General features: G+C 44.4%; 1 protein-coding gene and 1 pseudogene across 2 annotated transcripts in view; one reads left to right on the plus strand and one right to left on the minus strand.

Moving 5' to 3' along the window:
- The window catches only part of LOC149308490 (regulator of nonsense transcripts 1-like), a 42,029-nt gene extending 35,589 nt beyond the window's left edge, over positions 1–6,440 (plus strand). Inside the window, exons 22-24 of one of the 2 annotated variants that reach the window (XM_089535838.1) lie at positions 381–598; positions 1,561–1,716; positions 3,843–6,440. In XM_089535838.1, the coding sequence (XP_089391964.1) occupies positions 381–598; positions 1,561–1,677 (335 nt within the window). In that variant the 3' untranslated portion in view covers positions 1,678–1,716; positions 3,843–6,440. The remainder of the gene's footprint in view (positions 1–380; positions 599–1,560; positions 1,717–3,842) is intronic. The other variant, XM_089535837.1, reaches the window with a different exon arrangement.
- Positions 6,441–10,132: 3,692 nt separating this feature from the next.
- On the minus strand, positions 10,133–16,041 carry LOC149308491 (derriere protein-like; annotated as a pseudogene).
- Positions 16,042–18,442: the final 2,401 nt, after the last annotated feature.

The raw sequence follows: 18,442 nt of genomic DNA on the forward strand, positions 1-18,442 counted from the left end.
TTATTGTTATTGTTAATATAGCGCTGTAGATTTGCACAGCGCTGTACATAAAAGCAATAAATATATAAGAGTAAACCTGCCTATGGAGTACAATCCATGCATTTGAATTTCCTGCAGTCACCTGGCTAGCCATAGTTAGGAGCTAAATTTCTGGATGGGTTGAGTTTTTGGTCTGATTCAGTAGTAGTGCTGCTCTTATGTCCCAGCAGTGGGAAACATGTTTGATAGATTCATGGAACTTGAGATTGAACCTAAGCTTTTTCAACTGGTTCCAGACAAGCTTCTTCCTTCCAGCTGGCAATATGTGCTCTTGCTGAATGACATTTGGGTATATATATGTGTGTGTGTGTATGCTGAGAGATTTGATTTCTCTTTCGTAGGACGTGGGAACCTGAAAGGCAAGGCCAGCCGTGGTGGGCGCCAGAAAAACCGTTTTGGGATCCCAGGAGCTAGCCAGTCAAACCTTCCAAACAGCCAAGCCAGTCAAGATGTGGTGTCCCAACCTTTCTCTCAGGGACCGTTGACTCAGGGCTACATCTCCATGAGCCAGCCATCTCAGATGAGCCAGCCAGGTTTGTCCCAGCCAGAGCTGTCACAGGTAATGAAAATATTTTCTTAAGTCACTGATACAGGGGATGTTCCTAGAACAATTGTGCTATAAGTCTAGCTGTTCCTGGCATTTCTGGAAGGGGGTGGCATGTCATATTACCAGCCTGTTTCTTTCCCAACTGAATTGAAAATGCTGGTGCTGTCCTTTTAAAGCCCTTAATAGCCATGAACTATGTATCAAACCACAGGTGGAAATGAGAAATGAAGCCAGAAAGGTAGAGTACTCTCTGGATGCAGATATAATAATAATAATATCCCAGTTTGTTTTTAGGTATTAAGAAGTTTTGGTTTTAAGGCTTAGTTATTTTGTTTTAAGGAAATCTGCAGATTTCTGTGATGAGTCCTTCTCAAGATTTTATTGCTGTCCTTTTTCACGTTTGATGTTTTTCTTGTAGTAAACAGTAGTCAGGGTTCTACAGCATGGTGTATGTTGCGTAAATTTACAGATACCTTGCTAAGCTGTAGAGGTACAATACAACTCTGTTAGTGAATAACGAAGAAACATATCAGGGCACTGGCAAGATATTTCTGATGAACATTGGAAGCTCCTGTTGGGCTATTAACACTTTGTAGCTGATGTCCAGGTGTGCACTGCAGAGTGGTGCAGTGCACTTTGGTGCCCAATGGGCCATGACTGTTCCATCACTCTACTGTTGTGCAATGGATGCCCATGCAAAATAATATCATAGAAACCTATAGGTGAATATGGACATTGTAAAACTGGTCAAATCTGTTTCATTAAGACACAAGTCCATTGTTGTTGTTGTTGTTGTTGTTGAATTCCTGCTAGCATTTTTGGCTTTAATTTTCGGAAACGTATTCATAAATAAAATATTCTATGTGGGTATAAGCATATGTTTTTTCTTGCTATATATGTTCCATACGGGGGGGGGGATATTTCCTCCTCCCACCATTCAGCATTAAAACATTTCTTTCCCTTTCTCTCTCCAGGATAGTTACCTTGGTGATGAGTTTAAATCTCAGATCGATGTGGCCCTGTCTCAGGATTCGACTTACCAGGGGGAGCGTGCGTATCAACATGGAGTGACGGGACTGTCACAGTATTAAAATGTAAGGTGACTGGAAGGACAGAAGTTGGGAATGGGAGTGAGTATGTTGCCTTGGCACATCACTGGATCTCTAGCCTTTCTTGACTGATTAAGTGGGGTCTACGGAGTATGCTGACATAGTCCCCATTCTGAAAATGAACACTGGCACTTACTTTCTTTATTCAGCTTATGCCTGGCTAATTTTTTTTCTTGTGCTTGTTGCTCTGTTGGGGTGACTGGCTTGGATATAGCTGTGCGGGATAACTAGAATTTTGCTGTCTAATCCAGTAGTCTTGAATTGAAATCTGATGTGATGGTTATGGTAGTTAGGATTATGGTAGTGATGACTGGGATTTGAAGCTTCTTCCCGACGTCAGACCTTGCTGGTGTGAAAAACATGCGGTGGGATATTTCCCACCCCCCACATGTTGGTTCCACTCTTGGATAAAATGTGACTATAGCCTATAACTTGAAAAAGTTCAATTTTGGGGACTACCACTCTGAATATCAACATGGAGCTATCATGTCAGGAGGTATAGTCCAAAAAGGTAACTTTTCCAAGTTCTGCAAGCCCTGTAGGAATAGACTTAGATTGTAAGGTCAGTCTAGAGTTTGTAGGAATGAGAGCCCTTGATGCTTTATAAAGATTGGGCTAAAACACCAATCTCTTCCAGTCTTTCATTTAAAGGAGAGGGTGGACAATGGTAATGAGTTTGGGAGCAAATTCTCTGCCTCTACCACATTCTAGGGGTCACACAGATACTCCCAAAATGCAGAAAAAACAGTAACCTTTTCAAACAGGTATTATTTGATGAGGACCAAAAATACCCTAAAGGCACCAGATCCCACCTGATCTTGGAACCTAAGCAGGGTCAGCCCTGGTTAGTACTTAGATGGGGAGACCACCAAAGAGTGCTATAGGCTATATTTCAGAGGAAGGAACTGGCAAAACTACCTGTTGAGTATCCCTTGCCTAAGAAAACCCTGTGACATTCACCGTAAACTAGTGGATAATGTGAAGGCTCGATACACACATAACATTTGACTATTAAATAGTATAGGGAGTGTCTGCAATGTAGTTAAAGGGTGAATGGCCTCTCCTGGAGCTTTCCAGGACAGGAAGGTCACCTCTTTGTGGGGAGATGAGAAAAAGGTCAATTGAGCAAGTGTGAAGAAAACATGGACCACTAGCAGTATCTTTCGGAGATTTCATGTAGCCCCACAGGCATCCCAGATGTAAAGTAACCTTCTAACCCACTTTTTAGAAGATCTGAACTGGAAGGGGAGCATCCCCTCTGAAATGGATTGGCAGTGGTTACCAGTCTGATCTGAGCAAATAATTCACACTCAGATCCACTACCTATTAAGACGGATCTCTTCTGGCAAGGCCTTTCCAAACTAGGTCCACCTCTATTTTCCTGCCTCCCCCCCTTCCACTTCTCTCCCCTTTTCTCCATCCCTTCTTCCATCCTATCTGGTCCCCGCTATACATTTCTTTTTTACAAATCTTCCATTGATTTTAACTGTGATTTTATAGTACTGTTTTAATATCTGTCTGGTTTAATCTCTTTTTAGTATTACTATGTTTTTATACGGGGGGGGGATAGGGGTTTTAGAATTTTAACTGTATCCTCTTTTATTGTTGTAATCTGCTTGGATTCCAAGTGATTAAGCGGAATATAAATTATTATTATTATTATTATTATTATTATTATTATTATTATTATTACCTTGTGCCTGTTGATCCTCAGAGCTAAAATGCCACTCCTGGGCAGCTGAAGTACTAAAGCTTGGGTTCAAACAAGAGAAAGGACACCCTGGTGGGTTCTTTTATAGGCAATTGTATGGCATTAAGAAAAAGAGTGCTCTGCTTGCAAGCAGCATATTTCAAAGCATGGTGATGAAATGCTTCATCTTTTCCATTGGAGTAACTGTAGACACTCTCTCCTCTTTATACCCATTGCTCCATTTGAGAAGCATTGAGAAATCTCCTTCTTTAGAGGTCTTTAAACAGGCTGTAAGGCCATCTGTCGGGGGTGCTTTGACTGTGAGTTCCTGCATGGCAGAATGGAGTTGAACTGGATGGCCCTTGGGGTCTTTTCCAATTCTGTGATTCCTGAGCTCAGAAATAGCCCAATCTTGTGACCATTTAATAACTGCCTTTTCCTCTCCTTTTCCTTTTAGGTTGAAGGAGAAGAGCTAAGCTTGCGTGGAGCTTAGTTCAACAGCATTTTATTCTGGGTAATAAAAATAAAATAAAATGGATACCTGTTTTCCACTGCTAAAACTGAAGCAACTCTGTGAGAGCAACAGGAGAGAAAGGTAGAGAAGGAGAAAGAAACCAACAGACAGGAGAGAGAGCGAGAGCAGAGAGCGCGCAAGAGAAAGAGAAGAAGAGAAAAGAGCCTACTGCTAGCTCACTGAGACAAGGAGACTGACCGGAGATGGGAAGAGAGCACTGGAGGACCAACTGGCGCCTCGTTGGGGGGGAGCCACCTCGACCCGGAAGAACCAAGTGGTCAGCGGAGTTCCCTGTCCCCTCCCCTCCCACCGTCAACAAACACACTGAGGATATGAGAGAGAAAAGAGAGAGAGAGAAGGGCCTTAGAAGCAAATTTCACTTCATTCCGTTTCTCGTTGCTGCAAGCAGGGCTTTGATTTTCAGAGCAGGGCAGGGAGAGGAAGACCCCTGCATCTCAGAGTTGTTTGTGTACCTATTTTTTTCCTTGGTTCTCCCCCACCCCACTTCGTTTTTTAAAATTGCATCTTCTGGCATTTTAGGAGCAAGCACATCCTCCAAGAGGAAGCAATCCTTGCAGCTCACGGGAAGCCAGCTGGCTGACTGGTACCCAACTCTGAAATGTAGTGGTTTTGCTATCCAGGATCCAGCTTTGAACCTCGCGTGTGGCGTCATCACCCATGTTCCAAATGGGCTTCTTGTAACAAGATGGAGTGGTCCCCCCCCCCCCCCCCCCGTTTTTAAGAAGAGAGATTCTTTCAAAGAAGCACTGGGTATTTTTTTAGACATTGGTCTCTGAAACCTTAGTAGTGGACCGGGTAGGTGCGGGAAATCCGTGTTCTGAAAAGCTTAACGTACATAAATATAAAGATATATATATACACAAAAAAAAGTTTACTGCTTAAAATTAGAACACCAGTCTTTTAAAGATCTTTTCTGCGTTGGCCTCTTTCCCTGAGGGAGGGTAGCAGTTAGCGAAGGGAGCTGGCATTTTCTGGCCGGCGAGGCAGAGGATTCGAAAAGATGTTGTCATGCTTGAATTGGCTTCTTTCTGAGCTCTGCTCCATGCAACAACATAGGGATCCCCCCTCCATTGTTCTTTTCTGTAAGACATACCATACGCTTCACAAAAAGGAGTTTAAGCATCTTTGCCCTTTGGCCCCAGGGCAACAAAAAAAGAGGACTCTGAGGTGGGGCAGCACTGAACAAAAGTAGTGGAAATGAGGGATTATATTGGTTTTGAAGTAAAGACTCCATACAAAAGTAATATTTGAGGGGGAGCAGGGAGAGGAGGCAGTTACTCGAAGGTGGCCATTGATCTGTGGGTATTATTCCTGTGAGTATATTGGGATGGGGGTGTTTTTATAGGAGGGGTGCTGTACATCCAGGAGCTGAGGAAAGAACTGAGTAGTTAGAAGTTTAAACAAAACTGGAGACTACATTGGGGAGCAAGCCTCCTTTAAGTGACCACTTTGAACACGACTGGAAAAGAGCACCTTTTGAAAAACCCGCCGCAGTTGTGCTCATGACCAAAAATGTTTCTATCTGCAACAAAAGTTTTTTTTTTAAAATCTGCATCAAAAACTTTTCAGCAACAAACCAGCAATGCCTCTTAACCCTGCTGCCAGTTTGTTCCCCGACCCAGTGATCCAATAACAGAAATGTTCTAACGCCCTTTTACCTCTCTGAGACAGTTTGACCAGCCTCCTAGTCATGTTTTTTAAAATGCATAAGAATTAAGTTTGCTTTTTTCCCCCTTGATCAAAGGGCTCTAAGTATCTGTTTAACCTTTTTTGTGTGTGCACCCTGTTGAGGAACTCAAGGTGATTTATATGAATGTACTTCAGAGAAAACCCCATTTTCTTTTTTAAAGATGAATTTGGAAACTTGTCCTGCTACCACCTTTCAAAACCAAGCAGACACTCCGCCGCAGTTTTGCAAGGTAGACTTTTGGTCCCTCTTGGGAACCCACCTGAGCCATGCTTCTGGCTACAGATGCGGGAAGGCTACAGCACATGCGATGAGAACTGATTGCAGTTCTCACTTAGTGACAAAAGATCTCCAGACTTTAGACTTCTACCATGTGTACAGAAAAGGGGGGCACAGGCCACCTTCCTCCTGCCATGGCAGAGGGATTGTTTCTTGATCCAGATTGCTGGAGGGCTACTCCTTAACTGTGCTCTCCCACTCGACCCCCAGGTAGGCTGTGTGGCTGTGTAGACATTTGAGTTAGGCTTTAAGGCGCTAGCCTCTTTTTGTGCAGTGCAATCCACTGTGTAACGTAGCCCCTTCTTTCCACCACGTCCCCGATTTCTCTCCCCTCCTCCCTTCATTCCACTTAATGCTTGCCTCTGCTTTGTGCTGGGTTACTTTTCCCCCTTCCTCTGTAGGGGTTATACAATTTTTCTATCTTTAAAAACAAAACAGCACCCAAATGCCAGTGCTAGCATGGTGTTGAAACTGATTTTTCTTTTCCCTGTCCCAATTTGTTTTTTTTAAAAAACCTGTTTGTCATCAACTTAATAAAGAGCTCTTGCATTCAGTCTCTGGGGATTTATATTGCTCTGTCAAAGTTCAGGCGGTTTACTGTTAACTTGTATTGCTGGTGGTGGACTAAGGCAGATGGACTGGAGGGAGGGCTCTCCTTTGTTTGGGCCAGGCCTTTCTCTCCCTCTGAGGCCCTCCACATTCGCTGGGGTTAGCAGACACTGCTGACAGTGAACGAACCACAAATTTAAAAAAACTAATGTTTTAACTTGAGAGAACTTCTCTAGGAATCACTAGGTCCTCCAGTGCAACACTGGTCAACATCTGCTCAAAGGCGACCATAGAATTGTGCCGGAGGACCTACAAATGCCTAGAGAAGTGTATTCTTTAGGAATCTCTAGGTCCTCCAATGTGTCTTTTGGTGGAAGTTGACCATAGGGTCACACTGGAGGCTCCAGGGAGAACATATTAATCAAATCCGTGAATAATCAAAGCCACAAATGTCAAGGGCTGACTACATTTTAGTGTATGTTCTGTCTCAGGTTGTTCTCCCATGACTATAGCGAATGGTGAAGGTCCCACTTGGGCACCATCTAATACCTTTGTGCCAGAAGCATTCGTGTACCCTTCAGAGCAGCTGAGAAAGGAATGTGACCACAAAAATCTTGATGTGTGCTAGTTTTTACTCTGTGACACGATGTTCCCCTCATCTGTATCATAACCTAGGTTGGGGCTTCTTGGGCTGAAAGGAGAAACGTTGTATATCAGTTTTTCACAAGGTGATGGCCCCAGAGCCAGCGGCTGCTGGTCTTTGGGGAAAAAAGAATTGTACCCCAAGTGCACAAATATGGTGCAGATATTAAAAAAACCAATTGCCGGTCTTCCACATGAGTGTGGGGAGCACTGTCCAATGCAGCATGGTCTGACTGTTTTCAGGCTGAGCACTGCATGGTGCTTCCGTTCACAAAGTGCATGTGTTCCTTGGAGTGAGAACTAGAGATGTAAAGAGGCAAAGGTGGAGAGGAAAGTAGGGACAAGATGGACATTGACCCAACAGTCAGGAAGACAGCTGAGCTTTGTGAAGTCGAAGGCTTTTGTGGCTGGCATCCATAGTTTTTTGGGCTATGTGGTCATGTTCGAGAAGAGTTTATTCCTGACGTTTCGCCAGTACAAATAACAGGAATAAACTCTTCTGAGCCTGGATGCCCCACAAAGAACAGCTGGACTTTGTTGTACCTGATGTGCCTTTCAGAAAGGGTCAGCACCCATGCCTCAAGTTGTCCAGTTTCAGTTTTCCAGTTCCATCCCCCTGCCAAGATTGAAGGCTTGTATTAGTTCTTGGGTGTGCAAGTTCATCATGGACTGCAAGAACAATTTCTGAACAATAGAAGCCCTCAAAGCGGTGCTTTTTTCTTTTAATCTCAGCAACAACCCATTTAGCTAGGCTTTGAGGTGGAGGCTGAAAGGGCCCAAGCAGCAGGACTAGATGTGCACAGAAGCTTATTTAGTATGAGATTTCCAAGTACAAAAAATGAAATATAAATTTCAGGTTTAATAATCAGTCAAAGCACCTCTTAGTCTTGACACGATTTTGGATCTCGGTGCATCTGAAGCCGATCTTGGGCAGGAGGCTTAGGACCTGTGAAGATCATGCTTTGTACACTGAAGAATTCTCTCTCGGTACACATATTCTGCTGCTTGTTTTTAAGGATTCATTGGGGATTGGACTAGCAATCCTAATGTGAATTGGATGGAGGCAGTGAAAGGCCAAGAACACTGGAGATGGAGAAGAGTTCAGCCCTTCACAAATCCCCAGGGTTTTCAGAAGCATCAAGGTGTGAGCACTTGGAAACAGAAGCTTTCTGGATCAGGCCGTGATTCTGTTTGTTGGATGTTCCTCTGTGCAAAGAACAGGGGTAAGTGGCGCATCCAGTAGCCACACTGGTTGGATGCGAGATCACATCATGCTACTCCCTAGTTTTCCAATGAAAAGGGCCTTGCAGCAAGGGGAAATAGCAGGTATGTTTGCAACCAGTTTTTGCTGATTTGGGGGTGAAAAGACACAATTGCCCAGGAGAAAATTCTGAAAACCCTAGCAAGGGTCACCGCAAGGCTTGGATGGGATGCCAGGGCTTCAGTCCCCTGCTCCTTCCTTTTAAAAAATGCAACACACATTTCTGTGTTCTACTTGGAAATGTCAGCAGATATATCCCTACAAGCAGGGACTATATGTCTGCATATCTAGGATTAATGGCAATAAAGGAGGACCCAATTTACTTACCTTTTTTTTTTTTATAACAAAGGATCAGCTTTTTTATAACTGCAAAATACACACCATTTAACACCTTTTAAAAAAAGAAAATAAAATCCAAGCAAATGCCTCCGCTCTCCTCACTTGGGGCCCATTACAAGATTGGTCCTTCAAACTGTGTTGCTCTGCCACAAACAACTGAAGTAAACAGACAATATTTTAAAATTTACTCCTGTCCCTGGCAAAATAATATTTCAATCCTCAAACAGTCACAGAGATCCAGCAGATGCAGGTTTGTATTTTATTACCTAAATGACTTCAATTTATGAGTGACTACTATCTCTCAACCGAGAGACCCAGGTCTTCAGGTGGACAAGTGGAGACTGGAGGGGAGCTAAATAGGACCCCCCAAACCACTCTTGAGCTGTGCCCTACGAATGAGTTTGTCACTGTTGTACTGGCAGCAACGCCAACCTTTTTAAATCAAAAACAAAAATTCAGGGAGCCAATGTTGTTTAGGAAAAACTCAGACCTTAAAACAAGCCTCTACAATTTACCCGTAGTTGAGATGCTGCAATAGGAGTACATGTCTCACATAGTTCCATCTCCCCATGCTACCTATCACCCAAAAATCAGGTTGCAAGCAGCGCAGTCCCCCAACATGGCAATTTCCGAGTTGTTGCAGACGAGCAACAATAGTTGGCCATGCGATGGTAGGGACCTTGGGGGTGGGCTTTGCAAGCTCTTTGCAGATGATAATGGAGATTTTCACACGGGGACGGTCCCCTGTACATATCCCATCTGTAATCCATCCCTGATTGTGATGGTGCGAAAGGCTTTCAAATCGTTGCGCCAACCCCGCCATTAACTGGTCATTAAAGCGGCATTGCATTAACATTAACTTCCCTTAATGCAAAATGCCGGCCAGTGTTGTTTTAATAACAGGTTAATGGCAGGATGATGGGATCTGTGCAACTTCATCTGAAAGCCTGTCATGCAATTGCTGTCATTTGTGCTTCCCGGATGGGATAAGCACGAATCCCATCTGAAAGCTCTTCCTGCGTTTGTGCGGGAAGGATAGGAACATGATGGGACAGGGACATCCCTTGTCTGATCATCTCCATTGTGGCAGTGCATCTAACTACAAGAAAAGAGCTGCATGCACCCCTGCTTTCCAACAAGGAAACAGACACATTGGGGGGATTGCACTGCTTAAAGGGTGAGATTGGTGGGGGAGGTTTTTGTTTTTTGGCTGTTGTGTGGTCAGAACAGAATTCCAAGATATGCAATGGCCCTAAAAATTAGTTGTGATAACACAAACCCAGTTTATACTACTGTAATTCACTCACAAGATACTAAGTTCTGTTGACAAGCTTAGAAGGGGGAAGCAGCAGTTTTGCAGCACCAGGAGCTGCTTTGCATCTGTAGGAAATCACCATGTGATCCACAACAAATCTACCAAAAGTGGACCAAAAGTGGGGGCAGGAGACGAGGCCTTTAGCGGCAGCCACACTCATCCACTACCATGTCTTCATAGTGGCGAAGCACAAGGTTGTCGTCATTGTCATAGTAAAGAATGGAGATGGGCGAGAGGCGGACAGGGACACAGCAGGGCTGGGGTGTCCCTTCGGGGTCAAGGGAGTGGACGACGGTTTGCAAAATGGCATGGTTGGTGCTGTTGAGCTCCTCGGTCAGCGGAAATGGGCATTCGCCTAGGCAGTAGTTTGCCAGGTAACCTTGTGGGGCGATGATCCAGTTCTCCCACCCGACATCGCTGAAGCTTATATATAGGCGCCGTGGCTTGCAGACGTTGCTGGTGATGTGCGGCACATAGTAAGTGCTGCACCTTTTTCTGGGAGTCTTGCACTGGCTGGGGGCAAGGGAGACCACAAGCAGCGAGGCCTTGAGGAAAGAGTCGATGCCAGAGCAAAACTCTCCCTTGGGCAAAGGTGGCACGCCAATCTCGAGAATCAGGCCCAGGTTCCTGGCAGGAATACGCCACTCCTTTCCCACTTGGGTCAGATCGAAGACGAAAGACTTGTGCAAGTGGACGAAGGACTGCTCCAGCAACATTTGGCGGCTGTGTGTGTGACCAGACATGCCCAACGAAGCCATTTGGGTTGCCTTGTAAAGACTCAGCTCAAAGGGACGAGCTGGGTAGCCGCCTGGTACCAATTCTGGCTGAATCTGATCTCCAACTGGGCCATTGTCAGCATCTCATCTTCCTCCAGGGCAGAGAGATTAAAATACAACCGCCTTTGCAGACACAACAAACTCTGGGGTTCCCTGCTGTGAATAAAATGACCTGAAAGGAAGCAGAGAGGAAACATGATCAGAGTATTGTGTTCAATGGGACACATATCAGAACATTAGTGCTTACCGTAAAGGGATTCCTACCGTTGGGTCTCGCTGCTCCTCTCCGAGGCAAGCCTTCAAGTTGTCACTCCAACTCACCATCCCCTAGCCTAGTGTTTTCCAAACCTTGGTCCTCCAAATGTTTTGGATTTCGGTTCCCAGAATCCCTAACTTTTGGACAAATTGCTAGGGCTTTTGGGAGTTGAAGTCCAAAACACCTGGGGGACCAAAGTTTGGGAAACACTGCCCTAGGCCTAGGAGGACAGCCAGACCCTTCCCCTCCTAGTGATGAACTAAGAAGCTCCAGCTACAAACTACTGAACCTAAACACTAAGAGATAACGTAACTACTACACACTAAACAAAAAAAGGAAACCAAGAAGGGGTAGGAAATAATTCTCTCCACAATACTGCAGAAAAGGAGCCTTCATGGCAAGTACTAATGTTCCATTTTTACTGCAATGAGGAGACCATCCCTCCATTCGGACCCAAATAAACTGTCATTGCATAGGGCAGATTACTACTAGTGAATTAAAATTGATACCAGTACTACTTGCTGTAAGACGCACCTACCGAAGGCCTCATCAGCAGGCGCAAACTTGTCTATGTTATGTGTAATAAAAGATGATGGGGAACCCCAGACGGCCACCTTGCAAATCTCTACAAAGGATGCCCTGTCCCTAACACAAATGGAGTAGTGAGTGGAATTCAATACAACATCTCAACCAATGAGCCAAAGTCGAGAAAGAAACTTTCTGACCCTTGGTGGCCTCTTGGAAAGACACCAAGAGGCAAACCTTTTACCAAATACAACTTTAATGCCCTACGCGCACACATCTAATTTGTGCCATTCCTTTTCCTGTGGTCACTTTGGGTCCAGGGCAGAAAAAGGGCAGCGCCACTGTTTCTTGTGCCCAGTGAAAAGTAGAATTCACTTTAGGGAAAAAAGGAGGGTTTTAAATGAAAAACCACCCAATCTATACGGATCACACACAGCTCTGTGCACACAAAGAGCACCCTTAACTAACTCAGACACCCTGCATGCCAAAATAATGGCCACTAAAAGCAACACCTTGAGAGTCAAGAATTTCCACTCCTCAGATCTTGAAAGGCTCAAAAAGCCCTTTTAGTAGAGCCTTCAACGCCGCATGCAAGTTCCAGGAAGGGAAACTGCACCATTTGCGGTCAAAGCAAAGTCACCCCCTTCAAAAAAACCTCCATAGATGTGATGCCAATGGCTTCCCTTTTTTGTCCATCAGGATGGATCCTAATGCGGACACATGGCTCTTATGCGTATGCGCACTTTTGAAACAGTTTTGGTACAAAATCTATTGTGTAACCCTCTCTCATGGTTCTGCACACCTGTGTGTTGCAGGAGGTCTGGAGGAGGTCTGGAGGAGGTGTGCCACCCCAAGTTACAAGGACTGACTAACAGTTCAGAAGGACTGATCTTCTGCTGTTTGGTGGATCTCTGGTGGCCCTCTTGGCTGAGATCTCAGGGAAGATCAAGTTGATCTTTTTGGAGTTGATTTTATTATTTTTCATATTTTCAAGCAATGGATGGTTGGATCCTAGGGAGCAGAATCCGTGGATATGGCTCTGAACTCCTCCTCCCTGAACTGAGACCGAAAGGCTGAAAGGACTGGGTCAAGGATCAACAGAACCTCCTATCCTCTTCCTTACCTAATCCTTGGTCCCTACCAGAACCTCATCCAATGCCTCCCCGGCCAGTTTAGCTCCTTTTTAAGGGCATGTGGCCAAGTTTGCTTTGGACTTATTTTTAATCGGCATTCCAGTTTTAAGCCAGAGCTGTCATCTGGGCATGAGATCCGCTGCCAAGGTTCTGGATGTCAAACGGTGTTCCTTTTATATAAAACAGCAAAATCAAGGTTTGCTTTTGGGATGTGATTTTATGATGTTTAATACTTTCAAGCAGTGGATAGTTGAATCCCAGGGAGGGAGCAGGATATTGCAGTCCAACTCGCACCACTATATAATTCTGGCCTTGTCTACATGCATGGTTTACTACTACTACTATTATTATTATTATTATTATTGTCGGCCCTCCTTATACACGGATTTATTTATCCACGGATTCAAGCATCCACAGCTTGAAAATATTCAAAGAAAGTATAAATTCCAAATAGCAAACCTTGATTTTCCATTTTATATAAGGGACACCATTTTACTATGCCATTGTATTTAATGGGACTTGAGAGCATCCATTGATTTTGTTATGGGAGGGGGGGGGGAATCCTGAAAGAAAACCCAGCGTATAACAAGGGACCACTGTATTATTATTATTATTATTATTATTATTATTATTATTATTATTATATCCAAACTCCCCCCAGGTTTACATCATGCAGGGACAAAATCCTAAATTGGGTCTGGACCATCCTCACAATGTCCGCAGGGTTTCCTCCTCCTAACCCACAGCTCTCTTTGCTGCAACAGCAGTGGCTTCCTTTTCACTTATGGTCCCTGCGGACTGCATGGCATCGGTGGGCACAAGTCACTCTGAGGTTGTTGCGTGCCTTCAAGTCATTGCCGACTTTTTTCTTTAAATTAAAATTTATTAATACATTCTAAAACAAACATGACAACAAACAGAACACCGAAACAACAATAAATTCAGGCAATAACCCAGATAAGGCTGTGAAAATTATAGATAAAAGGTGTGTGTTCAGGGATCCTGAAAGACATCTTTCCATAAAAGTTTAGCTAAAACTGAGGGATGTCTAGAGACTGAATCTTGCTGTATGTATTCAATGAATGGGTGCCAAATCTTAGGAAAGGTCAATCCAGAGTGTATCTTCTCTGCTATTTTCTCCATTAGCCACAAGCCCCAGAGTCTAGTCCTCCGTCCTGCAATAGTCGACTTTCCAGTTTTCGGCTGTCTTAACCTTGGCAACAGCTAGAAGCAAACTAATAAGCTCTTTATGCTGCAGGGCTTTATTTTATTTTTATTTTTATTTTTTGGCTTCGGATTTGTTCAAAGGAGGTTTTGCCATTGCCTTCCTCGGAGGCTGTGAGAGTATGGCTTGCCAAGAGTGTGCAATGGGGGTTTCCAAGGCCAAACCTTGTTCTCCAGAGTCGTAGTCCAGCACCCAAACCACAACACCAAGCAAGTATCTTACCATACTAACTAAAGAAATCTGCTGTATTTAATTCAATGGCCTTGCCTCCCTCTTCTGCTCTGAACCACAACCTTTTGGTTGTTCACTCAGGAATCCTGGCAGATCAAATGCTTAAAAGCACAGCAGGAGCCCCACCACACCTCATCAGTTGGCAACCCTGTCTGGGTGGATTCCACAAATGTGGCAAGCTGAGAAAATGGAGTGATAACATCTATGCTCTTTGCATTGGAAATGTGTATGCAAACAAAAAAAAGCCAAGGCCTGAGCTTCCCTACAGGGCTTTGCATCTCTTTGCCATTTCCCCATCTCTTTTGGGGTTTGCAGTTGCATCAAAATCTCATATCATGGGGCAGAACTTATGGAGTTTTTAAAAACACATACCTTTTAAAATACAGGTTAAATACATGAGGCGAGTTAAACAGGCCCGATTCGATTCGCATTCAGAAAGTACATCTTGGTTGTTTTATTGATATATGATTTAAAATGTTTATAATGAATGGTTTAATGACAGTCGGCCTTCTTTCTCCACGGATTCAAGCGTCCGTGGCTTGAACATGTTCAAAAAACATATACATTCTGAAAAGCAAACCATGATTTCGCCATAAGGGACACCATTTTAAACTCCACTGTATTTAATGGGACTTCAGTATCCATGGATTTTGGAGGTCCTGAAACCAAACCCCAAGGATTTCTGAAAACTACTTAATGCATTGGACTGAAAGGCAAGAGACTGAAGACCTGGGAAATCCAGGACTGGCTCAGCCTTGAATGACTCGATGACAGGGGAGGATAGTGGTTAGAGTGTCGGACTGAGAAAAGGGACTTGGGTTCTAGTTTTCACTCAACCAAGGGCCCCCTAGAATACTTTGAACCTGTTTCCGCTTCTCAATCATGTTGGCCTATCTCCTAGGATCATTGTTAAGAATAAAGTGAATCACTTACAATGGCAGTAGGTTACAAATTTGGATGCAGCTTTTAGATTGCAGTCCCATTCATATGGAGTCCACTGAAGCTAGTGAATTTACTCCTGAGTAGACATGGGGCTTACACCTGAGCAGGTATGTCTGGTCTTGCACTGCAAATGGGCTCTTTATGCTGACATGCATATTTTAAAATCTGGTTTTTGTTTTGTTTTTCTGCATTTTCCTGCCTTTCTGTCACAAAGGGATTCAAGGCAGGTTGTTATAATGTTACAATTATCTTTATTTAAACCAAGGCAGTGCTTGCATTGTTTTACCGCTGCAATCTTTTAAATGACTCCAACCAGTTTGGGGGTGAATAAGAAACATAATCCATCAATTCCACCTAATTTCTCCTTAGGGAAGTGATTCCCAAACTTTTGATCCTCCAGATGTTTTGGACTTCTTCCCAGGATTCCTGACACTTGGCCAAGCTGGCTGGGCCTTATGGGAACTGAAGGCCAAAATAGCTGGAGAACCAGAGTTTGGGAACCACTGCCTTCGGATTTGATCTTAACATTTGCTCTGGTGCCACAACAAACCACCATTCCCATAGGATTAAGCCGCAGCAGGGAAAGTGGTGTCAAACCAGATTATTTATGCAGTGCAGATGCAGCCTTGGTAATATTCTGTCCTTTGATCAGACTTGGAATAATAACCTAACCATCCCACCCAGCTTCCCACTGCAAATGTTGAGCCATACCTTGGTCTGGGAAGACGCGGATGATGTTCCCAGGCACCTGGAACTCCTCTACCCAACATGGCCGCTGGACCTCCTTGGCATCAGCATGCGCTGGTCCAGGCTTGCTTCTTCTTTGGAACATGTTCCAGAGCAAAGGGGGCACAGGGGCCAAGGTTTTGGGGCTCGGCCTGGCCTTCAGCCCCAGAGCCTTAAAAAGCAAGGTCTCCTGGCTTTGCACATCCAGAGTTCCCCCCAAAGAGAGGCAGAGCATCCCAGCCACCAAACAGAAGTGCAAAAATCTCATGGTTAAAAAACACAAAACAAAGCAAAAAATTATAAAATCCGATCAAGGATATTTAGTTCTCAGAAAGATGCTCTGGAAGGAGGTGCTTTGGGCAACCCCAAGCTAAGCCAAGTGATGCTCAAGGCTTTGGGGCTTAAAGGAAGTGTGAAGGGTCTCCTTTCAAGAAGGTGAGGAAGAGCCAATGGGGCAAAAAGGGGGAAGAGACCCCCAGCTGAAGGGATTTGGCCTCTCTTTGATCTTTGGAGGCCTGTGAGGAGAGAGAGAAACCAGCCCAGAGGCCAAAAGGATGGCCAGAGTCAGTTAACCCTTCTCTGGCCAGGGATGGCCAAAATGAGTCTTGCTTATGCCAGCAGTGGGCAGCTTCAGGTGTCTTTGGTCTCACAACTCCCATCGTCCCCTGCCAGTGTGGTTCATCAGTGGTTGGGAATGATCAGGGTGACCAGATCTCCTAACCACAAAGGAGGACAAGGCACCACAAAAAAGGAGGACATTCAGCAAACAAGCTGCCTCCATCTTCAACACTTAAGGCTGGAAGTCTATGCAGAAGGACATCTTCAGATGTTTTGAGTCCCATCATTCCCAGGCTACCTGTTGTTTAAAGACCTCCAAAGGAGCCCTCCTTTTCCAGGACATGGTCTATATGAGTAGAGGACATGGGTGTGGGAGTCCCAGAACATCTGAAGAGGTTGTCCTCTCCTGCACAGACTTCCAACCTTCAATGCTCAACATGGATCCAGGGACGTTGCAGGGATTTCCAGCCTTCAACACCCTGAGCAGATAAATGGAGGACATTCCCAAAGGAGAAATAAAAGCACAATCATGAATATACTGTAAATGTATACTGTACTTCTTAGCATTCATTCAACATTGGGAATGGTGGGTGTGGGAGTCATCCTGGGAATCACCCTGGGAATGATGGGTGTGGGAGTCCCAAAGCATCTTCAGATGTCCTCTTCTTCCAACCTTCTATGTTGAAGATGGAGCCAGCTTGTTTGCTGCAGCTCCAGAGACCAAAATGTGAGCCAGTGGATTCAAATGGCAAGAAAAGAGACTCCACCCATAGAATCATAGAAGCATAGAGTTGAAAGAGACCACAAGGGTCATCCAGTCCAACCCTCATCTGCCATGCAGGAACTCTCAATCAAAGCATCCCCATTGACAGATGGCCAGCCTCTGCTAAAAGACCTTTAAGGAAGGAGACTCCACAAAAATCTCCGAGGAAGGAGTGTGTTCCTCTGTCAAACAGCCCTTACTCTCAGGAAGTTCCTCCTAATGTGAGCGGGAATCATTTTTCCTTCATTTTGCATCCATTGCTCCATAGGGAATAATGGCGATTACTTGCTCATAGAGAAACATAGTGCTTACTTTCCCATAGGGAAACATAGGGAATTGCTTGCCCATAGAGAATCATCGGAGATTGCTTGCCCATAGGCAATAATGGAGATTGTGTGCCCATAAAGAATAATGGAGATTGCTTGCCCTTAGTCATTCCTCACAGGGCTTCATGCTTTCCAGACCCTTCACCATTTTAGTTGCCCTCCTTTGGACACATGGCTCCAGTTTCTCAATGTCCTTTTTGAATTGTTTTGCCCTGAACTGGACACAATATTCCAGGTGAGGCTTGACCAGAGCAGAATGCAGTGACACTATTACTTCCCTTGATCTAGACACTATATGTCTATTGATGCAGCCTAAACTTGCATTGGCCTTGTTAGCTGCCGCATCGCACTGTTGAGTGATGTTCAACTTGTGGTCTACTTGGACTCCCAGATCCCTTTCACACGTAGAAGTCTCCTTAAGCCAGGTCTCCCCCAACCTATATCTATGTACCCAGACTGTCCTAACCATAAAAGAGGACAAGTCACCACAAAAAAGAGAACACTAAATTTAAATGGAGGACATACCCAGAGAAAAGCTATAAACATACATATGAATAAAAATTAATGATTCTTAGGCATGCTCCAAATGGAAGACATTTTGAAATTTCTCCTGGAGAGAAGGTTGAAATTTAGGTCCTGTCCTGGAAAAGGAGGATGCCTGGGAATGACGAGTGTGGGAGTCCCAAATCATCTGAAGATGTTGTCCTCTGCTGCATAAACTTCCAGCCTTCAAGGTAGAAGATGGAACCAGTTTGTTTGCTGCTGCTTCAGAGACCAGAACTTGATCAAATGACAAGAAAAGAGATTCCACCCAAGCTGACCCAAGGCCCTAACCACTAAGGCAGACAAAGCACCGCAAGAAGTAGGATGTTCAATAAAAATGTAGGACATGCAAAAGAAACACTCGGACGGATGTACATTCATGCTACGTAGTCATGCTCAATATGAAGGATAATTTGAAATTCCTCCTGGACAAGAAGGTTGAAATG

This window comes from Sceloporus occidentalis, unplaced genomic scaffold (genome assembly GCF_023333645.1).
Source record: "Sceloporus occidentalis isolate IW3139 unplaced genomic scaffold, rSceOcc1.0.p SCAF_8, whole genome shotgun sequence".
Lineage (NCBI taxonomy): Eukaryota > Metazoa > Chordata > Lepidosauria > Squamata > Phrynosomatidae > Sceloporus > Sceloporus occidentalis.